This window comes from Callospermophilus lateralis, chromosome 3, assembly GCF_048772815.1.
Source record: "Callospermophilus lateralis isolate mCalLat2 chromosome 3, mCalLat2.hap1, whole genome shotgun sequence".
Taxonomy (NCBI): domain Eukaryota; kingdom Metazoa; phylum Chordata; class Mammalia; order Rodentia; family Sciuridae; genus Callospermophilus; species Callospermophilus lateralis.
This window is the reverse complement of record NC_135307.1, coordinates 4,883,227-4,907,309: the sequence shown is the minus strand read 5'-3', so window position 1 is coordinate 4,907,309 and position 24,083 is coordinate 4,883,227. Positions and strand designations below refer to the sequence as shown.

General features: G+C 50.5%; 1 protein-coding gene across 2 annotated transcripts in view; it reads left to right on the top strand.

The window, feature by feature from the left end:
- The window catches only part of Dync1h1 (dynein cytoplasmic 1 heavy chain 1), a 65,369-nt gene that overhangs the window by 30,088 nt on the left and 11,198 nt on the right, over window positions 1-24,083 (top strand). For both annotated transcript variants that reach the window (XM_076849633.2, XM_076849632.2), the window contains exons 22-56: window positions 23-189; window positions 287-460; window positions 1,178-1,343; window positions 1,428-1,616; window positions 1,940-2,134; window positions 2,738-3,020; window positions 3,439-3,539; window positions 4,547-4,706; window positions 5,722-5,965; window positions 6,139-6,322; window positions 6,469-6,681; window positions 7,343-7,581; window positions 7,778-7,934; window positions 8,903-9,130; window positions 9,573-9,803; window positions 10,003-10,143; window positions 10,533-10,766; window positions 10,854-11,060; window positions 11,144-11,265; window positions 11,732-11,897; window positions 13,355-13,518; window positions 14,352-14,481; window positions 16,360-16,493; window positions 16,926-17,040; window positions 17,137-17,298; window positions 17,381-17,595; window positions 17,695-17,899; window positions 19,499-19,672; window positions 19,775-19,894; window positions 20,066-20,186; window positions 21,417-21,612; window positions 22,115-22,232; window positions 22,315-22,530; window positions 23,076-23,288; window positions 23,411-23,538. In XM_076849633.2, coding sequence (XP_076705748.1) covers window positions 23-189; window positions 287-460; window positions 1,178-1,343; window positions 1,428-1,616; window positions 1,940-2,134; window positions 2,738-3,020; window positions 3,439-3,539; window positions 4,547-4,706; window positions 5,722-5,965; window positions 6,139-6,322; window positions 6,469-6,681; window positions 7,343-7,581; window positions 7,778-7,934; window positions 8,903-9,130; window positions 9,573-9,803; window positions 10,003-10,143; window positions 10,533-10,766; window positions 10,854-11,060; window positions 11,144-11,265; window positions 11,732-11,897; window positions 13,355-13,518; window positions 14,352-14,481; window positions 16,360-16,493; window positions 16,926-17,040; window positions 17,137-17,298; window positions 17,381-17,595; window positions 17,695-17,899; window positions 19,499-19,672; window positions 19,775-19,894; window positions 20,066-20,186; window positions 21,417-21,612; window positions 22,115-22,232; window positions 22,315-22,530; window positions 23,076-23,288; window positions 23,411-23,538 — 6,212 coding nt within the window. The remainder of the gene's footprint in view (window positions 1-22; window positions 190-286; window positions 461-1,177; window positions 1,344-1,427; window positions 1,617-1,939; window positions 2,135-2,737; window positions 3,021-3,438; window positions 3,540-4,546; window positions 4,707-5,721; window positions 5,966-6,138; window positions 6,323-6,468; window positions 6,682-7,342; window positions 7,582-7,777; window positions 7,935-8,902; window positions 9,131-9,572; window positions 9,804-10,002; window positions 10,144-10,532; window positions 10,767-10,853; window positions 11,061-11,143; window positions 11,266-11,731; window positions 11,898-13,354; window positions 13,519-14,351; window positions 14,482-16,359; window positions 16,494-16,925; window positions 17,041-17,136; window positions 17,299-17,380; window positions 17,596-17,694; window positions 17,900-19,498; window positions 19,673-19,774; window positions 19,895-20,065; window positions 20,187-21,416; window positions 21,613-22,114; window positions 22,233-22,314; window positions 22,531-23,075; window positions 23,289-23,410; window positions 23,539-24,083) is intronic.

The window sequence follows — 24,083 nt, the reverse complement described above, 5'->3', positions numbered from 1 at the left end:
TGCCCTTTTGTGTACCTGCCAGGTTTTCGAAGAGGATGCCCTGAGCTGGGAAGACAAGTTGAACCGGATCATGGCTCTCTTCGACGTGTGGATTGATGTGCAGAGGCGATGGGTCTACCTGGAAGGCATCTTCACAGGCAGCGCAGACATCAAACACCTGTTACCCGTGGAAACCCAGCGTTTCCAGAGGTATGACCTCTAACCGGGGCCAGGTGTTGGTAGTTTTTGCTGGAAAGCACCCTCCATAGAGGCTGACACATGTGTTGTCTTTTAACTTTGTCCATAGCATCAGCACGGAATTCTTGGCGCTGATGAAAAAAGTGTCCAAGTCTCCCCTTGTTATGGATGTTCTGAACATCCAGGGAGTGCAGCGTTCTCTGGAAAGGCTGGCAGACCTGCTAGGAAAGATCCAGAAAGCACTGGGAGAGTACCTGGAAAGAGAGCGATCCTCTTTCCCCAGGTAAGGTGCTTGCTTTGACTCAGACTGAAATGGAGTGGGTTTCAGTTGTGCTTTTCCTTCTGGGCTTGAGTGTTGTCAGTTTTGTTACCCAGTAGTCCTCGAATGAACACCAGTCAGCTCACATGCAGTGACTTCTAGTGGCACTCTCAATCAAGTCTCTTCCTCAGCTCTGTCAGGCTTCACAGGGGCTCTCATTTCCCCTCGGCAGCTTGCATCCCTCCGAGGACTCTAATTGTTTCTAAGTGGTTTTTCTTTTTTTTTTTTTTTTTTTTTTTTTTTTTTGAGAGAGAGAGAATTTTTTTTTAATATTTATTTTTTTTTAGCTTTTGGCGGACACAACATCTTTGTTTGTATGTGGTGCTGAGGATCGAACCCGGGCCGCACGCATGCCAGGCGAGCGCGCTACTGCTTGAGCCACATCCCCAGCCCGTGGTGGTTCTTTTTTATGAACAATTTTCTTACAATGACTAGAGCAGATTTTTTTTTTAAAAAATGACTTGATGAAGTAAGGGTAAATGGCATTGAATTATTTCTTAAATCTTACTGAATAGATGCATATATCTTTTGCTGAGGGCTAAAAGAAGTTGGGATATAATCTGAATTCAAGGTGGAGATTTTTCTACTAGTAGCCACATCTTCTTTGTCTTCCTACAATTTGAAACTTTTCCTAACTTTTGTACAAATAATAATAGCCACTTAAATGCTATTTAATTTTAGGTTCTATTTTGTGGGTGATGAAGATTTGCTTGAAATCATTGGAAATAGCAAGAATGTAGCTAAACTACAAAAACACTTCAAGAAGATGTTTGCTGGAGTTTCAAGCATCATCCTCAATGAAGATAACTCTGTGGTCCTGGGCATTTCATCCCGAGAAGGAGAAGAGGTAGGACAATTTACATTTCAGATTTAGAAAACTGCTCTCATATCTTTGCACATCCTAATTCGTATTCTTTCTTTTTAATTTCAGGTTATGTTTAAAACTCCTGTGTCTATCACAGAACATCCCAAAATCAATGAGTGGCTCACACTGGTGGAAAAGGAAATGAGAGTCACCCTGGCTAAACTTCTTGCTGAATCTGTTACAGAAGTAGAGATTTTTGGTAAAGCAACATCAATTGATCCAAATACCTACATCACATGGATTGATAAATATCAGGTAAACTGTGGATGAAAGCGCTGCCTGACTTTACAGGTGACCCTTTGGAAAGCCAAAGGCTGGGGTGGGAGGATCACTTGAGCCCATGAACTCTGCCAGCCTGAGCAAAAGCGAGACCTTCTCTCAAAAAAACAAACCAAGGGCTGGGGTTGTGGCTCAGCGTCAGAGCACTCACCTTGCACGTGCAGGGCCCTGGGTTTGATCCTCAGCACCACATAAAAATAAAACAAAGGTATTGTGTCTAACTACAAATAAAAAAATAAATATTAAAAAAAAAAAAAAAAAAAAAACAACTATGTGGACCTGTGTCGTGTTTCTGCCAGGCCCAGCTTGTGGTGCTGTCAGCCCAGATTGCCTGGTCTGAAAATGTGGAGAGTGCCCTGAGCAACGTTGGAGGCGGTGGGGATGCTGCACCCCTACACTCCGTGCTGAGCAACGTGGAGGCCACCCTCAATGTGCTGGCAGACTCGGTCCTCATGGAGCAGCCCCCACTCCGGAGGCGGAAGCTGGAGCACTTGGTGAGTCTCGAGCCTGGCTCTTCCTCACCTCTACGCCCTCACACCTCAATCCACATAGGCAAAAGAGGACACACCTAGGACACATTCCTGTCAGTGTCACAAAAAAGTGGAGGACATGTTCCTGCTCTCCGGGGGTCTTTGGCTCTGTGCTCCTGTTGAGCTGTACTCCAGCCTCAGATGACTGCAGGCAGGAGGCATCCTGGCCTTGGTCAGAGTCTGTCACTCCTCCTCATGTCCTCTTAGAAGTGGCCAAGACAGTGCTGGGCGCCTCAGTGTGGGAGCTCCCAGGCTCCGAGCCCATCAGGTGGGCCCCACTCTTGGGCAGACACGAGAAAGCCGCTCCCCTGCCCTGTGTTATGCCAGTTGCAGTTTTTATGTATCAGCATGGGTATTGTTGTTTGTTGTTTCTTTGTTTTGCTCTAGCTCTCAATTCCGTGTCACAAGAGGTTTTGCTATTGTCTCTGGAGGTGAACTTGAGTTTTGTTGTATTTACCGAGAGCCACTGTAACTGGACATAGAATCCCAATTTAAATTTAGCAAATAATCCAGAGAATGCTTGGTTTGAGTGTTACTTTATCTTATGCCAAACGTTTATTTCCTCAGATAACAGAGTTGGTTCACCAGAGAGATGTCACCAGGTCTTTGATAAAAAGCAAGATTGACAACGCCAAATCTTTTGAATGGCTCAGCCAGATGCGATTTTACTTTGACCCTAAGCAAACTGATGTGTTACAGCAGTTGTCAATTCAAATGGCAAATGCCAAATTTAACTATGGCTTTGAGTACCTGGGTGTTCAGGACAAGCTGGTCCAGACCCCTCTCACTGATCGCTGCTACTTGACGATGACACAAGCCTTGGAGGCCAGGCTGGGGGGTTCCCCATTTGGTAAGTTACCATAAACCTGGATAGAAAGAATCATGTGGTAGTCATAATTTTAAAAGGCTAAGCTAGGGATTTGGATATATTTCTTAATTACACAGTTAGTACATTCTGAAAACTTAAATTTGTTTGTCTTTGTTGTATCTGCTTTTACTTTTAAAGTGAATTGCTTTGCCAGGCATGGTGGCACACACCTATAACCCCAGCAATTTGGGAGGCTGAGGCAAGAGAATCACAAATTCAAAGCCTGCCTAGGCAAACTTAAAAAGGGCTTGGGATGTAGCTCAGTGGTAGAAATCCCCCCAGTTCAAGCCTAATACCACCAAAACAACAACAACAAAAAGTTAGTTTTTACTCTTCTCTTAAAGTTATATTCCCATTAAGTAGCAATTCAAGTACTCAACTACTTTTCTTCAAATAATAGGTCCTGCTGGAACTGGGAAAACAGAGTCCGTCAAGGCTTTGGGCCATCAACTTGGACGGTTTGTTTTAGTTTTCAACTGCGATGAAACCTTTGACTTCCAGGTGAGAAGCTTTATCAGATCCACCTAAAATCAAATGTCCTGAAGGGGTCACATGGGAACACTGAATCTGGCTTCTCAGAGCCACCAGCCTTGCAACTCAGTGTGATTTTTTTATGGTTTTCCGAGTCCAATAGGGACAGGTATTGTTTCAGTGTTGGAGGAATCCAACTGTGCTTTGAAGTTGATTTCTAACTTCATGTTCTCAAAGTTAAATGTTTGTCATTTATCCAGAAATGCTAAGCTTCTGTGTCTGGAAATAAACATTATTATGTGTGAGAAACAAAAAGTAGTAGAACAAAAATATCTGCTTTGTCAGTGGGAGCTTTTGGGCACAGGAGGAGAACTTGGTCCACCTGCACAGTGGTCATGCTGTCTGTAGGTGCTGGCCCCTTTCCTCAGTGAGACTCGGACCTCACCCTCAACCACCTCAGTAGGCGGCTGAGACTCTAGTTTTCAGGAATGCCTGACCTGCCCAAGGTTGGACCAGTTTCCAGAGCCAATATTCTATGTAAAGCCCACGCTGAGACCAGGATGTCTTGGATACCACTACCATGGGCCGCACGGCCTAGCCAACAGAGGCCATTCTTCTCACCAAGATCGAGGCTCTGGCAGCTTTGGCTCCTGGAGAGGCCCCTCCTGGTGTGCAGACAGACACCCTCCCAATGGAACCTCAGTCTTTCCTCTGGTGCACACAGAAAGAGAGAGTTTATGTATCTCCATCCTCTTATGAGAACAGCAGTCCTAACTGGGCACAGTGGCACATGTGTGTAATCCCAGCAACTCAGGAGGCTGAGGCAGGAGGATGGCAAGTTTGAGACCAGCCTGGGAACTTAGTGAGACCCTGTCTCAAAATTAAAGGCTAAGTGGTAGAGCATCCCTGAGTTCAGTCACCAATATCACAAAAATTAACTACTTCCAGAAAGCCTGAGTCTCTGAGTACAGCCACACTGGGATGCACTGGGCAGTCCATGACAAAAGTTACACCTTCTCTCTTGCCCTCCATTTCAGGCAATGGGACGGATCTTTGTGGGGCTTTGCCAGGTGGGCGCCTGGGGCTGCTTTGACGAGTTTAACCGCCTGGAGGAGCGAATGCTCTCCGCCGTGTCCCAGCAGGTGCAGTGCATTCAGGAAGCACTGCGGGAGCACTCCAACCCCAACTATGACAAGAGTAAGATGCCTCCTTTTAAAAACCACTCTGAGCAGGTAGAGGGAATTCTGACGTGAGCTGATCTGGCGTGAGAACGCCATTCAGGCCCTGTTGTGCACCGAGGCCAGAGACCAAGGGGACAGAGCCATGGCTCTGTGTCAGTGGCTCGTGGCCACTGCTGGAGCTGGGCACACCCCACCCACACTTATGCCCTGCAGCAGGGCTTCCTCTGCCAGGCCAGGGCCTGAACTTTCCCACACGGCATTTGCCACAGGAGCTCTCAGTTCGCCCCCTGCCCACATCCCAGGGAGCCAGGCCGCCAGCTCCTTTGGGCCCACGTTGTGTCATCTGATCTGCCATCAGGCTCACTATCAGGGTCAGATGTTGAAAGAAACATGTCAAAATTGGGTGGGCATGAGTTTCCCTACCAAGGTCCACAGGCTGTTTTGTTTCCTGTTATTCAACAATAGTGGTAACTTGTCTTACAAAGAATTCCCAGACCTCCTAAATAACACACAGGAGTGTCAAAGCGGTCCTTACGTCTGTGTCATACTCATGAATAAACAATCCTGAGTGGTTCAGAGGTAGGAAGTGGGGCTGGGTTGTGTGTACTACTCGAGGGCCCTAGGAAGAGGTGGTCCTCGTGCTATAGCCACCAGGCATGCAAGAGCATGGACACATTCCCTTCTGTACTGCATTTCCATTCCTAAGCTGTCCTGCTGCCACTGGTGTCATGGTGCACGAACAGGCCAGGAGCTCCCTGCCTTGGGTGTCTGCATGCCACTCGTGTGTGCCTGGCGTGTACAAATGGGTCTCCCTGAGGACGGGTGGGCTGCCGTGGGGAAGCCAGAGCAGCCCTTCTCCAAGCCTGCATCTGGCTCCCCAGGATGCTGGGCTTTGGGCTCCAAGGCCCCAGCGGAATGGGTGCCCTGTCATCTTAGGGACTGTTTTGCAGTGCCGGGGACCTGCCCATTTTTAGAGAACTTTCCACAGGTTTTTTGGTGTTAAAAGTGTTAATGGCATCATCTGATTCCAGCCTCTGCCCCCATCACTTGTGAGCTGCTGAACAAGCAAGTCAAGGTGAGCCCGGACATGGCCATCTTCATCACCATGAACCCTGGCTACGCAGGCCGCTCTAACCTCCCCGACAACCTCAAGAAGCTGTTCCGGAGCTTGGCCATGACCAAGCCTGACCGGCAACTGATCGCCCAGGTCATGTTGTACTCACAGGGCTTCCGCACCGCCGAAGTTCTCGCCAACAAAATTGTCCCGTTCTTTAAGTGAGTAGCCCAGAGATCCACACACACGTTCCAGCCTTTGCCCATGTAGCCCTGGAATTTTTGTCTGTATTTGTGGCACAGCTTTAAAGTATTTGCCTCTGATTCCCTGGCCCTTAATACTGTCATTGCTTGAAGTGTACTGCTTTTCAAGAAAGCCTCTCTTTCTTTCTTAGATTATGCGATGAGCAGCTCTCTTCTCAGAGCCACTATGACTTTGGTCTTCGGGCTTTGAAGAGTGTGCTGGTGAGTGCAGGCAACGTGAAGAGGGAGAGAATTCAGAAGATAAAGAGGGAGAAAGAGGAACGAGGGGAAGCTGTCGATGAAGGAGAAATTGCTGAAAATCTACCTGAACAAGAGGTTTGTACACAAATCCTTCTGACCTCTCAGACTTCGTGTCTCTTAAGTCCTGACTCGCGCGCTCTTGTGACTCACATGTCAGAATGGTGGGGTGGACTGATTGACAGAGAGTTGAGGGAACACACTTCCCCACGCCCCTCCCACAGATCCTGATACAGAGTGTCTGTGAGACCATGGTGCCCAAGCTGGTGGCAGAGGACATCCCACTGCTCTTCAGCCTCCTGTCAGACGTGTTCCCTGGCGTCCAGTACCACCGGGGTGAGATGACTGCCCTTCGCGAGGAGCTGAAGAAAGTGTGTCAGGAGATGTACCTGACGTACGGCGATGGAGAAGAAGTTGGTGGAATGTGGGTTGAAAAGGTACAGGGCTGTTGGCTATGTGCTCTCAGGGTACGGGGAGGCGCTCCCCCAGGGCCTGTTCAAGATGGCAAACCTGGAAATTTCCTTTATGTGGTATGGTTAATTCCCTAAAAACGTGGACAAAGACATGATTTTAATGGAAGTTTGCTTAAGCCAGTAAAACTCCTACTCACGGGATTTTCCAGTACTAGTTTAACAGCTTCAGTCGCTGAGGAGTACGTGACTGTGTTCCGTATTGGTTTCTTCTCTTCCTCTTTGTGTTGTGTACACAAGTTGTATATGTCGCCCTGAGAAACACTGTACTGAATTAAACCATGGCCGTGGCTGGGGAGGGGTCTCACGAAGAGTTGCCCAGGCAGGCATGGAACTTGGAAACCTCCTGCCTTTTTGTCCGAACCGCTGGGGTTATAGGTGTGGCCGCCATCTGTTCTTGTTGTCCTTGGGGGATCTGCTGTGCGATTATTGAGGAGCCTGGAGGGCCTCCCACAGTTGAGAAAAGTCCGTGTGGATGTGGTCTATATGGCTTCCTTCAGTTGAAGAACTCTAGTACTTGCTGTTAAGGATCCATATGATACATTTCTTGCTCACTATCATGAGCAGTGGCTGAAGCATGACCTGTCCTTCCCTGGGGTGGTCACGGTGCTGGTCTCTGACCCTGCAGGTTCTCCAGCTCTATCAGATCACCCAGATAAATCACGGCCTGATGATGGTGGGGCCCTCAGGAAGTGGTAAGAGCATGGCCTGGCGGGTGCTGCTGAAGGCTCTGGAGAGGCTGGAGGGAGTGGAGGGCGTGGCCCACATCATCGACCCCAAGGCCATCAGCAAAGACCACCTCTACGGAACCCTGGACCCAAACACCAGGGAGTGGACAGACGGGCTCTTCACACATGTGCTCAGGAAGTACGTTGGCTTGGTCTGGTTTGCATTCCAGGGAATAGGCCCACGCACTGTTCTCAGTGTCGCCTCTAGAGGGGACTTGTTTGCCCAGCCAAGCTCTGAACAAGTTCAGCTCACTTCAGAAACCGTGGTGGGGTGAGCATTTGTAAACGGGAAAACCCCCTCCAGTCAACAGCTGTTTAAAACCCTTCCCTCTCAGGATCATAGACAATGTGCGGGGCGAGCTGCAGAAGCGCCAGTGGATCGTCTTTGATGGTGACGTGGACCCTGAGTGGGTGGAGAACCTGAACTCAGTGCTGGATGACAACAAGCTCCTGACCCTGCCGAACGGAGAGCGCCTCAGCCTGCCACCCAACGTGAGTAGCCTTCCTGGGCACAACTGCAGGGCGTGCACCCCAAGGTGCAGCTCTGGGCAGCAGGCTGCACGTGAGGCGTGCCTGGGTGCAGAGCTAGAGGCCAGCTGCAGCTGGAGAGTAGGGAATGGAGAGCTCCTGGAGTGACCTGGAAGCCCTGTGCGGCTTCACTGCAGTTTATGGGCCTCACTCTTCTGTTTTGTTAGTTATCTTCCACGATGCCTAATTCTGCATTCAGCCTTGTCATAGGTACATGTGGGGTTCAGTACTGTCTGCTCGGCTGTCCATTGAGGTCTTGGAACTTGGCCCTTCCAGATAAGCTGCTGTCACTAGGGGTGGTGTAGAGGAGTCTGCTAAAGGGACAGATGAGGGTGTGAGGGACTGCATCGGCTGACTTCACGGTGTGCGGATGACTGGTGTGGTCATCCTCGCTAAGCCAGGCCATGCAGCCTTGGCTCAGTCTGTGTGCACTGTCCCGATGTGACAGAGGTTGGTCTTCTGTAAGGCCACGTAGCACTGGGGTCAAGGCTCTGAAACTAGGTGCCTGATCAGAATCTCAACCCATTTACTAGCATTGGCGGCTGGGCAGGTCACCCAGCCCTTGTGTGCATGGAGGTAGTGACATTCCTGTCTCCTGGTCTGTGTGGGCCAACACCTGGGTGGGATGAGCGCCCAGTGCCTGCTCACTGTGCCCGGCACCCCTGGGGAATCACTGCCTCTTTTCCACCAAGAGCTCCTGGACAGGGAGTTGTAGGTATTGTGGTCTGATCTGCCCTTTCCCAGCCTAGTTTTTTTGTGGAGAGAAGGTTGGGTGTGAATTATGGCAGTGTGAATTGTAGGTAGACATTTTTAAAGTAAGTGAAGAAAAATTAAATAAATCATCTGGTTCAGTTTCTGTGTGGGTAAAAGAATTATGATGTCCGTATTTCCACCACAATTGTCCTTAAATCTGCTTCACCTTGTCTCTGAAGGTGCGAATCATGTTTGAGGTTCAGGACCTGAAGTACGCGACCCTGGCCACTGTGTCGCGCTGCGGCATGGTCTGGTTCAGCGAGGACGTGCTGAGCACGGACATGATCTTCAACAACTTCCTGGCCCGCTTGCGCAGCATCCCTCTGGACGAAGGGGAGGACGAGGCACAGCGTCGGCGCAAGGGCAAAGAGGATGAGGGGGAGGAGGCTGCCTCCCCCATGCTGCAGGTAAAGGGCTGCCCGCCCCAGCTCCACTCAGGCCGCAGGTTGGTTGGGGGTGGTGACCTTGGAGCACAGTGAGGTAGGTGGTCGCTCCCAGTGCTTCCACTCAAGCCAGGCACACTTATGCAGAATCAGGTCTGTCTTACACTAGCTTCTGAGGAAGTCCCTCTGTGTCAGCTGCAAAAACTAAAAGATGTTTAGGGAGAAGCTAAAGACCCTTCAGTCTTCCTCTTTTCTCTGCACATTGTGGAAAGACTGCCCCTTTCCATGTCCAGTGGTGAAAACCACGTTTCCAGGAAGCAGGGCTTTGGGAATTGCTGGGGCCAAGGAATGCATGCTGGTCATGGGCATGTCCCCAAAGTCATGTGACCCTCTCTCAGGGCCCAGGTTACAGGTGAAACTCCCAGCGACCTGAGCAGGTGGCCAAGCTTCCTTCTCCCTCCTGCAGATCCAGAGGGACGCAGCGACCATCATGCAGCCCTACTTCACCTCCAACGGCCTGGTCACCAAGGCACTGGAGCACGCCTTCCAGCTCGAGCACATCATGGACCTGACCCGCCTGCGCTGCCTGGGCTCGCTCTTTTCCATGCTGCACCAGGCCTGCCGCAACGTGGCGCAGTACAACGCCAACCACCCCGACTTCCCCATGCAGATCGAGCAGCTGGAGCGCTACATCCAGGTGGGGGGCGGGTCACAATGGCTAGAGGGCCCCAGCCCAAAACGGTGCTTCTCGGGTGCGTTGTTTCCAGGCCAGGATCAAGCTTCCATGAGGGCTGGGAAGTGTCTGCAAAGTGGTCCTAGGAGGTATCATGGTTAACGGTGCTCGCAGCACCTATCTTTCTGTGCTGTCATTAATGAAGGTTTAATTCTTTCGATAGCGATACCTGGTGTATGCCATTCTCTGGTCCTTGTCTGGAGACAGCCGACTGAAAATGAGAGCAGAGCTGGGTGAATACATCAGGAGAATCACGACTGTGCCCCTGCCCACAGCGCCCAACATACCCATCATTGATTATGAGGTAAGCAAAGGAGATTTCCCTGCATTCTTGCTGCGTGGGCTCAGTCCATCCCTGAACAGCCTGCATGGGTTTCATGTCACCTTGTCATGGCATACAAGCACTTTATCCTCTTAGTGTCACCAGGTACAAAGGAGTGCAGGTTAACATGGTCCCTTTTTCCTTTTTTGGTACCAGGGATTGAACCCAGAGGCACTTAACCACTGAACCACATTCCCAACCTTTTTCATTTTGAGACAGCGTCCCACTAAGTTGCTTACTGCCTTGCTGAGTTGCTGAGGCTGGCCTTGAACTTGTCCCTATTTTGAGCGTTCTGCTTTTGTAAAAGTGGGCAGTCTTATTGGGAAAAGGTATGCTGGCTGCAGAGTGACTTGCACCCCTGTCCCGTACAGGTGTCCATCAGTGGAGAGTGGTCCCCATGGCAGGCCAAGGTGCCTCAGATCGAAGTGGAGACACACAAGGTGGCGGCCCCTGATGTTGTCGTGCCAACTCTGGACACCGTCCGTCATGAGGCCCTCCTCTACACTTGGCTGGCCGAACATAAGCCGCTGGTCCTTTGTGGCCCTCCCGGGTCTGGCAAGACCATGACACTCTTCAGTGCCCTCCGGGCCTTGCCTGACATGGAGGTATTACACCAGTAGGCGGGCACCAAGAGTTGTAGGGGCTGGGATGTGGGCACGGTCACATGACCTCATTTGTCCTCCCTTCCAAAGGTCGTGGGCCTTAACTTCTCCAGCGCTACCACTCCAGAGCTCCTCCTGAAGACATTCGACCACTACTGCGAGTACAGGCGCACACCCAATGGGGTCGTTTTGGCTCCTGTGCAGCTTGGAAAGTGGCTGGTACTGTTCTGTGACGAAATCAACTTGCCAGATATGGATAAATACGGGACACAGAGGGTCATATCCTTCATCAGACAGGTCTGTCCCTGCCCACGGCCTCTCTTCCCCTCTGCATTTCTGCTTCGCATGCTGCTCTGACATATTTCATGCCCTTTCCTCAGATGGTGGAGCATGGAGGCTTTTACCGCACCTCAGATCAAACATGGGTGAAGCTGGAGAGAATCCAATTTGTGGGGGCTTGTAATCCACCCACCGACCCTGGAAGAAAGCCCCTCTCGCACAGGTAACACCACTCTGGCTGCTTGCACACCAGTTGCTGGAGGCCCATAAATGTGGCCCGACAAAACTTTGGCTTGGATTGTAAAGGTGACAAGGTGGCTTGCCACAGGCTTCCTCCAGGTCTCTGGCTCTGTGCTGGAGCTGCTGGAGGCATGGTACAGATGCAGTCACCAGGACTGGGCTACAGCTCGGTGGTGGGGCCCTTGCCTAGTGCATGCACAGCCTGGATTCAGCCCCCAACACCCCACAAAAAACTGCTTCGACCTTCTGGGTGGTGACGAGCTGCCCTACACCATCTATAGGACAAAGGCAAGGCTGAAATCAGCCTGAATTTTCCATCTTGGCTTGATTCTTTGTAAAGTCTTTTGTGCCAACCGGGGTGTGTTGGACCCCAACCCAAGCAGCATGCGGCCCTGCCTCAGTCACCTGCCACTCAAGCAGAGCTGCTGAGCCTCGCCTTCCCTGCGTAGGTTCTTAAGGCACGTGCCTGTCGTGTATGTGGATTACCCGGGGCCTGCCTCCCTGACACAGATCTATGGCACCTTCAACCGCGCCATGCTGAGGCTCATCCCTTCCCTGCGGACCTACGCGGAGCCACTCACTGCTGCCATGGTGGAGTTCTACACCATGTCCCAGGTAGGTGGAGTCTGCTCCTCCAAGTCTTTCGTAGTTGAAGAACCTGGAACAACTGGGCTTTGTTCAGATCTCTGGGTGAGCCAGCAGACCCTGTGCAAGGTCAGGCATCAAAGCCATTCTACGCAGGTACTGAGGTGGCTAACGCATTCCTGCCTGGCCCATTGTGAAAGTGGCTATGCCAAGGTTTCTGGAAGGATCTGTCCACTTTGAACCACACGTCTGCTTGTACCTGAATGTTGTGTCTGTATATTCACCAGATGCTCTTGACACGGTCCACTACACTCAACACTAGCTGCACCTCTCTCTCTACCTCCCACTCTTGTCAACATTAAAAAATAGTTGTTGGGGCTTAGATTGTGGCTCAGTAGTAGAGCACTCGCCTAGTACGGGCAGGACCCAGGTTCAATCCTCAGCACCACATAAAAATAAAGGCATTATGTTGTGTCCATCTACACCTAAAATATATATTTAAAAAAAATAGTTGTTGCTGGGAGCAGTGGTGGCGCACGCCCGTAATCCCAGCAGCTTAGGAGGCTGAGGCAGGAGGATAGTGAGTTCAAAGCAGCCTCAGCAAAAGTGAGGCACTAAGTGACTCAGTGAGACCCTGTCTCTAAATAAAATACAAAATAGGGCTGGGGATGTGGCTCAGTGGTCGAGTGCCCCTGAGTTTAATCCCCAGTACCAAAAAAAAAAAAAAAAAGGTTAAGAAAAGTTCTTTGCCCCTTTAACAAGAGGTGGTTTTTATGATCTGCTTTTGCACGTCTATTAAGCCTTCCCGGGCTGCCCTTTAACAAGTGGTGACTGGCCACATGGTTTCCACTGGTGTGTCTGTCTTGCTCTTGGTGCCCTCTGGTTCTGGTTCTGGTTTTGGCAGTACAGGGGTTTCCACCAGGGGTGTTTTATCACTAAGCTACGTCCCCTACCCTTGTTTTATTCTGAGACAGGGTCTGTCTTATGTTGCTATGGCTGGCTTCCAGCTTGCAGTCCTCCTGCCTCAGCTCCCGAGGTGCTGGCTGATGGGTGGGTGCCATGTGCCTAGCTCTTCCCTTTCCTGGACTGCAAATATTTTTTTCCCAATATTTTGGTTTTTGAGTATTTTTAGAAGAATTTTGTTGTTATTTATTTTTAAAGATTTAGATCTTTAAACATGTTTTAACATAAAGTGAGAAGCTTGGCTCTACCTTTATTCTGATAGTGGCTTCAACTCACTGGGGGCGAGTTGCAGTGCTGGGGATGGAACCCAGGATGTCACAGGTGTTGGTCAAGCATTCTGCCATGGAGCCACATCCCCATCCCAGGTGTTCCAGCCTTAAGGTTGTTTACCAGCGCATCCTTAAGTATCCCAGGGTCTAGATCCTTTGTCTTTAATATAAAAATGTTTTATAGCATTTTACCTGTAGCCGCTTTTCCACGTCTTAAATGCTTACATGCAACTTCCATTTCTCTCATTCCCACAGGAGAGATTCACTCAGGATACACAACCCCACTATATCTATTCACCCCGTGAAATGACCAGGTGGGTCAGAGGTATCTTTGAAGCACTGCGGCCCCTGGAGACGCTGCCTGTTGAAGGCCTCATCCGGATTTGGGCCCATGAAGCCCTCCGTCTCTTCCAGGATAGGTAAGGGAAGCCAAGGCTTCTGTTGGTTCCGTTCTCCACTGCTTGGAGTTCTTGTGACCGTGCTTTTTTTTTTTTTTTTTTTTTTTTTTGCAGTGCTGGAGATTGAACCCAGGGCCTTGTGCATTCAAGGCAAACACTCCACCAGCTGAGCTATATCCCCAGCCCAAGCATTTATTTTTAGCAAGCTTAGAACCAGATTTGAGGTAGGAACAGTTACGTGCACCTGCAGTGCCAGCTACTCAGGAGACTGAGGTGGAAGGGTTGCATGAGTCTGAGTTTGAGACGAGCCTGGGAAGCATAGGGAGAAACCTCTCCCTCATTTCTCATCTCAAAAAAAAAAAAAAAAATTATATTTTTGCATTCCCAAACCAGGATTTGTATATATTTTCTTTTCTTAAACTACCTTGGAATTAAATGTTTTTAGTGGAATTTTTTTTTAATGTAATGGTGGTGCCATAGTTCTGAGGGTTTTCATATTAATGTCAAAATCTGCCTGATATAGAGGCACATGCCTGTAATTCCAGCTGATAGGGAGGCTGAGGCAGGAGGATTGCAAGTTTGAGGCCAGCCTAGACAATGAGACTTATTTTTAAAATAAAAAGAGCTAAGGAGAGAGATCAGTGCCTGAGGCTCTGGGTTCCCCCAATACTGAGGGAACAAAAGGGGTGAGGAAGGGGAAAATTGAGCTTGTTTAAGCCGCCCTGAGTCCCAGAGTCCTGGGCTCCTCCCTGTGGTAACTGATCAGATGGTAAAGACTGCACCGTGCCCCCCACACCTGGTATTTCTTGCTGGGGCCTCCAGCTGCTCCCCACATGCTGCTCTCCTACCCACAGGCTTGTGGAAGATGAGGAGCGTCGCTGGACTGATGAGAACATCGACATGGTTGCCCTGAAGCACTTTCCCAACATAGACAAGGAGAAAGCCATGAACCGGCCCATCCTGTACAGCAACTGGCTGTCAAAGGTAACAGGCACTATCTCACACGTACTTCCTTCCTCACCAGGCACAGGGATCCCTGCTACCCAGGAGGCCACAGCAGGAAGACCGCAAGTGCAGGGCCAGCCTGGGCAAGGTAGCAATACCCTATCCAGACAGCAGTGCCAGGCTGGGGCTGGGGCTCAGTGGTAGAGCACTTGCCTAGCATATCTGAGGCACTGGGTTCCATCCTCAGCACCGCAAATAAACAAACATCCACTGACAACTAAAAGTATATATATATTTTTTTTAAAAAAATAGCAATGCCCACTCTGAGGTTGGCCCCCACTGCGTCCTGCCCCACGGTGGGCAGCAAGGAGCATCGGGTCTACTGCATACTACCACAGAGAATCCCTCTCACCACCACAGTGCTTTCACTCTGCTCGCACTGCTCGGGCAGTTGTGAATGGTTGGTGTGAAAGACTCCGTATGCTAATTGGAGTTGACATTTCCAGAGCAGCTTTGAATTGTCTCTTTTCTCTACAGAAGATTAACATAGCAAGCCCCTGTCTCCTGAAGACAACAGGCCCCTGAGGTCAGGGAAGGCGTGCTGGGTAGAGGCCTAACAAACCAGAAACAGGGAGATCCCTCCGAGCAGGGTCCCTGGAGCTTCACATGATTCTAGACACCAGTCCTCGTCCTTTTTCATTGACAGGAAACACTTCCTAGTGGCTTTTTTCTTCCTCTTTCTCTCAAGGTCTTTTGAAGAACATTCTTCAAGGTTTATAATTTCAACCCCTAATTTGTCTCTGATTGAGTTAGGGTGTGGCATGAGCTAGGGACCCATCTTCAGTCTTTCTCTCGTAGACAGCTGTTGTCTCAGACTGTTATTGCGTACTCCTTGCTCTGCAGTGTCACCCATCTCAACAGTTTCCTTTGTGCAGGGGTCTGTTCTGAGGCTCCATCCTCTTCCCCTGCTCTGTTTGTTTCTTTCTGTGCCAACACCACTTTGTCCTCAGGATGGCAGTACGCCTATCAGAGAGGACAGGCACCCACACCTGCTGCTCCTCCAGGAGAACTTGGCCATTCTCAGCCCTTTCCTCCTGCAAAGGAAACCTGGAATTAGCTTGTCCCAAAACCACCACCACCACCACCACTGAGATTCTGATAGGGATTATAGTGTCTCTTTACCAATTTGCATGGAACCAGCATTTTTGTAGTAGTGTTTTTCTCTCCCTGATCACAGTATATCTCTTAACATATTTAAGTCTTGATGACTTTCAGTAAATCTTAGTTTTCTCTGCAGATTCAAAAGTAAATATATCTAGCCAGGCACAATGGCACACACCTGTAATCCCAGCGGCCGGGGAAGCTGAGACAGGAGGATCGTGAGTTCAAAGCCATCCTCAGCAACAGTGAGGGGCTAAGCAACTCAGAGAGACCCTGTCTCCAAATAAAATACAAAATAGGGCTTGGGGTGTGGCTCAGTGGTCAAGTGCCTCTGAGTTCAATCCCTGGTATGATCGATTGATAGATAGGTAGGTAAATCAATAATAGATTCAAAAAGCCCGTATAGTGGCGTACATCTGTAATCCCAGCAATTCAGGAAACCAAGGCACAAGGATCACGAGTTTGAGGCCAGCCTGTACAACTTAGTGAGACCCTGTCTTCAAATAAACACTTAGAAAGTCTGGGAATATAGCTCAGTGCAGAGCACCCCTGGGTTCAATCCCCAGTATGATGGATAGATAAGTAGACAGGGCAAAAGGAAGGGATCTACTCAGAGTTTTGTTGCTGGGTTGTAAAAATTATTATCTTTTGCAGCATGTTTTTCAAGTTTCTTCATAGTCAAGGAAATACAGTTGACTTTGTTTTAATAACTCAGATGATTTCCTCTAAATGATTTGTATGTTAACTTTTTTATAGGATTATATCCCAGTAGACCAAGAAGAATTAAGAGATTATGTCAAAGCTAGGCTGAAAGTCTTCTATGAAGAAGAACTTGACGTTCCTCTGGTCCTGTTCAATGAGGTGCTGGACCACGTGCTCAGGATTGACAGGTGGGTCTCTCGATGGTGCCTGCCAGCTCCTCGCCTCAGTTGCTCTTGACCCAGTGTGGCATTGTACCAGGCCTCGTGCTGTCCTCCCCCACCTCCACCTCAGTCCTTTCTGCCAGGCACCTTCCCCCTTGTCATCTTTCTAAGTCCAGCTTACTTGTTCTAAACTATTATTCTGTTTTTAATTGTTGTGGATTAGGGATTGAACCCAGGGCCCCATGCATGCTAGGCCAGCAGAAGTGTGAGGACTGAGGAGGCTGGGGCTGGGGCTACGTGTTAGAGCGCTTGCCTAGCGCTTGTGAGGCACCAGCTTTGATCCTCATGTAAATAAATAAGTAAAGGCATTGTGTCCATCTACAACTAAAATATATTTTTAAAAAAAAAGAGGAATGAGGCATGGAAACCTAAAATTTATCAGCTCTGATAATGTTTCAGAATATTCCGTCAACCTCAAGGACACTTGCTTCTGATTGGTGTTAGTGGAGCAGGAAAAACTACCCTGTCTCGGTTCGTCGCCTGGATGAACGGCTTGAGTGTATACCAGATCAAGGTGGGTCTGGATAGTAGCCTTTAATCCAGCAACGGATTCCTGATTCCTGGTAAAGCCCTGAGTTAGGTGGACCTAACTTGCCCACTGCTTCTGTAGGTCCATAGAAAGTACACGGGGGAGGATTTTGATGAAGATCTTCGGACAGTACTGAGACGTTCTGGCTGCAAAAATGAGAAGATCGCATTCATAATGGACGAATCCAATGTCTTAGATTCTGGATTCCTGGAGCGAATGAACACCCTTCTGGCCAATGGAGAGGTAAGAGCCATGAGCTGGGCCCCATCGCCCGTTAGTAGCTGGCACTAGGAGGCCAGCAAGTCAGTGCCGCGTTGCTCCCCAGGTCCCGGGTCTCTTTGAAGGAGACGAGTATGCCACTCTGATGACACAGTGCAAAGAGGGGGCCCAGAAGGAGGGCCTGATGCTGGACTCCCACGAGGAGCTCTACAAGTGGTTCACCAGCCAGGTCATCCGCAACCTGCATGTGGTGTTCACCATGAACCCGTCCTCTGAGGGGCTCAAGGACCGCGCAGCCACCTCGCCAGCCCTTTTCAACAGGTATGCTGGTCCTCTCCTGGGTCTGGGTCAGAATAGTTGGTATCCCTTCAAGGCAGACCTGCTCCTGGTGGCCGTTTGAGACACGGGCACCTTTTCCAGGTGTGTGTTGAATTGGTTTGGTGACTGGTCCACTGAAGCACTGTACCAGGTTGGCAAGGAGTTCACAAGTAAAATGGACCTGGAGAAGCCCAACTACATTGTTCCAGATTACATGCCCGTGGTGTATGATAAGCTGCCCCAGCCCCCGTCACATCGGGAAGCCATTGTAAATAGCTGTGTCTTCGTCCATCAGACTCTTCACCAGGTGGGTTCAGCTGAGATAAAAATGGGCCTTGTGACACTTCAGATTTGATACCATTCCATCACTGCAGAAGAATTGTATCTTACCTGACTTCTTACCTCTTTGATGGAACCTCATCCTTGTCACCAGGCTGGGAACTCTGAGCAACATGACCTTTATAGCCCCCATGGGCGCTCTCTAAACTACAACCATCTTCTCTGCCCTTGGGACACATGCATTCTCTTTTTTTTGGGGGGGGGGCAAGGGGGGTACATGGGCTTGAACTCAGGGGCACTTGACCACTGAGCCACATCCCCAGTCCTGTTTTATTTTGAGACAGGGACTCACTGAGTTGCCTAGCATCTCACTTTTGCTGAGGCTGGCTTTGAACTTTTGATCCTCCTGCCTCAGCCTCCCGTACAGCTGGGATCAAGGTATACACCCCTGTGCCCGGTGGGGACACACACATTCTCTTTAGAGAGTAAGGCTTTGCAGGCCCCCCCCAAGTTCCTGGGCAGCTACTCAGTGCTGTTGCAGTAGCAGAGAGCCTGCATGGACCACATGTGAACACAGGGACGGGGCTGGACCAGTCTCCCTGCAGAGTCTGTCGGTCAGGCTTAGACCTGCTGGCCACTGCACTAGGATCTCTGGAACAGACGAGTCCACACTAGTCCTTTCTGCCAGGAAAACCCACGTGGGCTTGTGAGTGTCCTGTCACCACTGTCTGCAGGCTCCCTGTGGCCTCCAGGGTGTTGTCTGATGCAGGCTTCCCTCTGCTGCTCCTTGATTTCCACCTCCTGCTTCCAGCAGCTCCCTCCTAGTCAAAGACCAGAGCCACGAATCACAGATGGCCACAACACCTGTCGACACGTCTCTCTGTTGAAAATAAGCAAGAGGGTGTGGGCGCAGACATGTTGGCGCTGACAGGGCGATCCAGAGTATGGCGCCTATTCATGGGGAAGGCACCTCTGAAGTGGCACAATCACCACCCTTTTTTTTTTTTTTTTTAAGAGAGAGAAAATGAATCGTTTTTATAGATGGACACAACACAATGCCTTTATTTATTTTATTTTTATTTTTTTTTAACGTGGTGCTGAGAATCAAACCCGAGTCCCGCACGTGTTAGGTGACCGCTCTACCGCTGAGCCACAATCCCAGTCCTCACCACCCTGTTTAGAGAAGTTAAAGGCTTAAAGGTTTGGGGGGCTGCTGTCCCCACACCCCTACCCCTACCCCTACCCCTGATACTGGGGATCCATCCCAGGGGCACTTAACCTCTGAGCCACATCCCTAGACCTTTTACTTTTTTATTTTGAGACAGAGTCTTGCTAAATTGCTTAGGGCCTCATGAAGTTGCTAAGGCTGGCTTTGAACTTGCAATTCTCCTGCCTCAGCCTCCCAAGTCACTGGGATTATAGATGTGTGCCACCTTACCTGGCTCTTAGGGTGCTTCCTGAGAGCGTGTAAGTGACTGAAGCCAGCTGGAGTGTTCTGACCCCTGAGGACTGATTCATCCCACTGCGTCATGCTGTGGTCTGTCAAAGTGGAACAGTTAGCAGTTTCTGAGGTTAAATCCCAAAGAGCATCCTGAAGAATGAAAAGGTTTAACTTATCTTCTGAAAGGCTAACGCTCGGCTGGCAAAGCGGGGAGGCAGGACAATGGCCATCACGCCTCGCCACTATCTGGACTTCATCAACCACTATGCCAACCTGTTCCACGAGAAGCGTAGCGAGCTGGAGGAGCAGCAGATGCACTTGAACGTCGGGCTCAGAAAAATCAAAGAAACCGTTGATCAGGTACGGCAAGGCACATGCCTCACTCCTGCGAGCAGCTACAGCAAGGCCCGGCAGGGTGACTGGTGCGTGTGCCCGTTTCCCAGCATGGGTTTTGCTCTTTAGGTGGAAGAACTGCGCCGGGACTTGAGGATAAAGAGCCAGGAGCTAGAGGTGAAGAATGCAGCAGCCAACGACAAGCTGAAAAAGATGGTGAAAGACCAGCAGGAGGCTGAAAAGAAAAAGGTGCTTCCTATTCCAGGAACAGATGTGGCACTGAGCCTGTGCAGCCTAGTGGGGAAGAGGGGTGGTTTGGGGTGGGCTGTAGGGTTTGCGGGTTGTGTGAGCTGCTGACTAGGATGCACTCAGCAGGGGGACCAAGGCTCACCCTGTGCCTGAGCCATCTTTTCTTTCTAGGTCATGAGCCAGGAGATTCAGGAGCAGCTGCACAAGCAGCAGGAAGTAATCGCAGACAAGCAAATGAGTGTCAAGGAGGATCTCGATAAGGTGGAGCCTGCTGTCATCGAGGCCCAGAATGGTACGGGAGTGCAGTCGCAGCTGCGCTTTCCAGAATGCTGCTGTCCCTCAGCCTCTCAGATGATGGTGACTTAGACCACACGTGGGCCTCCCTCGAGGTGCTGGTAGTGCACCCAAAGAATTGTTGGCAGATACCTGAGGCTTTTGTAAATACTCAGGATGTCTCCATCTGTTTAAGTCAGCTTTTTCATTGCTGTGACTAAAAATCCCAACAAGAACAGTTTTAGAGGTCTCAACATTGGGGTTAGAGGTGAGGCAGAACATCATGGCTGAAGAGTGTGCTGGAGGGAAGCAGTTCACGTGATGGTCAGGAAGCAGAGAGAGGAACTCCACTCACCAGGTGTAAAATATATAGCCCAGAGCCGTACCCCCAGTGCTGACCTCCTCCAGCCATACCCTATCGCCCTCATTGGCAAAATAAGTTTAACATCACAATGCATTTTTAAAGATCTATTGATGCTTATGTAAATATGCTATTTGCCAACCCCTGGCTTGAATTTCATGAAAAAAGTACCAATAAGTGTTCAGTGTTGCCTGCTCTTAGCCAGTGGCCACTAGTTCCGGGATCTGCAGCTCACAACTCATTCTGCCATCTTTACATGCCTGTGTAAGGAAGCTTGCAAATTTTTGTTGGTTTGTAGTTCACCCAGTAACTAATGGGGCCTTGCTGGGCACGGCGGTGCACACTTGTAATTGCTGTGACTTGGGATGCTGAGGCAGCGGAACTCAATAGTTCAAGCAATTTAGACCCTGTCTCAAAAAATAAAAAGGGCTGGGGACATGGCTCAGTGGTAGAGCACCCCTGGGTTCATTCCCAGGCGATACTGCATTCAACACCGTAACAGATTGAAAAGGTCTTTGTTGAAATTGTATAAAGTAACATACCATTACATTTATTTTAGAGATAAAGAAATTAGAATTTGTAGGGCATTTTATTTTGTTTTGCTTTTTGGTGCTGGGGATCAAATCCATGGCTAGGCAAACTATCTGCCCTTAAGCCCCCCACTCTGTTGTGAGGTATTTTTAAAGCAATATCCTGCTCTTCAGGGAGTGCTGGTGTAGACTAAGTACGTAAGGCCCCCTTAGTCATTTATAAGATTAGCACCTCTGTTCAGAGGACTAGAGACAGAGCCTTGCCCTGGGGATCCTGTGAGCAGCCGCCTGGCTCTGGTGGCTCACTCCTCCTTTCCTTGCCCTCTGTCCCTGCATCCTGCACACCTGCTGGGCCCAGCCGTGAAGTCCATCAAGAAGCAGCACCTGGTGGAAGTACGCTCCATGGCCAACCCTCCTGCCGCTGTGAAGCTGGCACTGGAATCCATCTGCCTGCTGCTGGGCGAGAGCACCACTGACTGGAAGCAGATTCGCTCTATCATCATGCGTGAGAACTTCATTCCCACCATCGTCAACTTCTCGGCCGAGGAGATCAGGTGGGGCGTGGGAACTGGCTTGGCACTGGGAATGGAGGTGGTGTCTGAGCGTTGTTGGCGATGAGGTTTTCCTGAGGGATGGCATCACAGAAGGAGTACAGGTTACCCAACTCTTCAAGTGTCTCCCAAGGCTGTCCCCTCTGCAGAAGGCTGAGTTTCCCCAGTGCTTTCCTCGCCTCTCCACCCTGCCGGCCAGCTCTCTTCCACCAGGGCTGAGCACTGTAAGGATACGACCCTTTGCTCAAGTCAGAGCAAGGGCCCCATCCTGTTGTGGCAAAACTGGCCTGAGGGTCTCTCTCCTGTGGGTCAAGGGGCAGGGACCAGAAGGTCCACGGCCCTCCATCAGCGTCCACTTTCCCAAGAACCAGCTGTTGGTGTGGCTCCCCACCGCGTTCCCTGGGGAAGGGAGACAAGCATTGGCTCTGTCCTTCACTTTCCAGCTTCCTGAAAACACTTCACCTTTGTCCTCCCTGTGCTTAGAAATAAAATTCCCCTTTTGCAGTGATGCCATAAGGGAGAAGATGAAGAAAAACTACATGTCCAACCCGAGTTACAACTACGAGATCGTCAACCGGGCCTCCCTGGCATGCGGCCCCATGGTGAAATGGGCGATCGCACAGGTAAGACCCGGCCCTGGCTGGTGGGAAAGGTGACTCTCCTCCTGCCTCTTCTGAATGGCCGCTGTCAACTTGACTTTCCCAGCTGAACTATGCAGACATGTTGAAGAGGGTGGAGCCCCTGCGGAATGAGCTGCAGAAGCTGGAAGATGACGCCAAGGACAACCAGCAGAAGGCCAACGAGGTGGAGCAGATGATCCGGGACCTGGAGGCCAGCATCGCCCGCTACAAGGAGGAGTACGCGGTGCTCATCTCTGAGGCCCAAGCCATCAAGGCAGACCTGGCGGCTGTGGAAGCCAAGGTACGCCGGCGTGCTCAGCCTGCCTGCCGTCTTGCCTGCGGCTCCTGGAGGCGGTCTTGACCTGCTCCGGAAGCGGGGCTCGTGGCCACCCTCAGTTTCCTCAGCCCCCCAGGCCATCTGGATCTCGGCGAATTGGCGCTTTAGTGTCTGGTGGTGTTAACCACGTAGTGCTAGGATAGAGACCAGCTGGACAGTCTAGCCTCTCCCTCTCCCTCCCCACCCCCATCATCAAAGTAGGCTCCACATCTTCTGCCGCGCTGCCTGCCTTTGGTCTCACCCAGCCCTTCCTCACCTCGGGCCCTTTCCTCCCACACCCAGCTCTGCACGTGTCCCAGGGCTGAGAGGGGATGCCCTATCCTCCGCTCTTGTCCTGATGAGATTCCGACACTTGTGTTGTCATCACACATAGGTGGGCCCATGTGCCAGAGCCAGTTTCCAGCCCCCCAGAGCCCTGCATAAGTGGGGGGTGTGGGTAAACTCGTTTGTGGCCCTCAAGGTGCAGCCGCAAGGCGCCTGCCTGAGCTGCTCCTCGCACTCCCTCCTAGGTGAACCGGAGCACCGCTCTTCTGAAAAGTCTGTCTGCTGAACGCGAAAGATGGGAAAAAACAAGTGAAACTTTCAAAAACCAGATGTCCACCATTGCCGGGGACTGCCTCCTGTCAGCTGCCTTTATTGCTTATGCAGGCTACTTTGACCAGCAGATGCGGCAGAACTTGTTCACCACCTGGTCCCATCACTTACAGCAAGCCAACATCCAGGTGGGTCCCGGGGCACTGCCAGCAGGTGTAGGCCAGACGGATGAGGAGCAGGCTTAGAGGGGCTTGAGAGTCCTACCTCAGTGTAGCTGGGTGAGGGGGAGATAACCGGCCTCGCCTTTCAGTTCCGCACAGACATCGCGAGGACAGAGTATCTCTCCAATGCTGACGAGCGTCTTCGCTGGCAAGCCAGCTCGCTGCCTGCTGATGACCTGTGCACAGAAAATGCCATCATGCTGAAACGGTTCAACAGGCAAGTGCTCGGACACCAAGAGGCAGGGCAGGATGTGGGGAGGGTACATTTCTGTTCCCAAAGCCGCTCTTCAGGAGGGAGGAGTAGGAAGTATCACATAGGCAGTGCTGGCAGGCTGGCCCTCGTCGCTGGCAGCAGAGTGTGCACGGTTCCTTTTATTCTCACAGCATGATGATCTGAATTGTTCACAATGAATGTTTCCTGTAACTTTTTAAAATTCATTAGCAGTTGGGTGTTGGAGTGGACATTGACAGTCCTCTCTTAAAATACTGCAAGAATTTGAAATAGTTAGCTAAATGGAAAATTGTTTCGTGTTTCCCTGTGGAAGGCTGGGATAAAGCTGGGTGTGGTGATGCGTGCCTGTAATACCAGCTACTCAGGAGGCTGAGCTGGGAGGATTGTGAGTTCGAGGCCAGCCTCAGCAACTTAGCAAGATCCTGTCTAAAAAGAAAAGAGGAAACAAACCACAGCAGAAGTGAAACATAACTGCAGGGAATGTGGGCCTGGTGCAAGAAGCCACAGGGAAGCCTCAGGACCAATTGCAT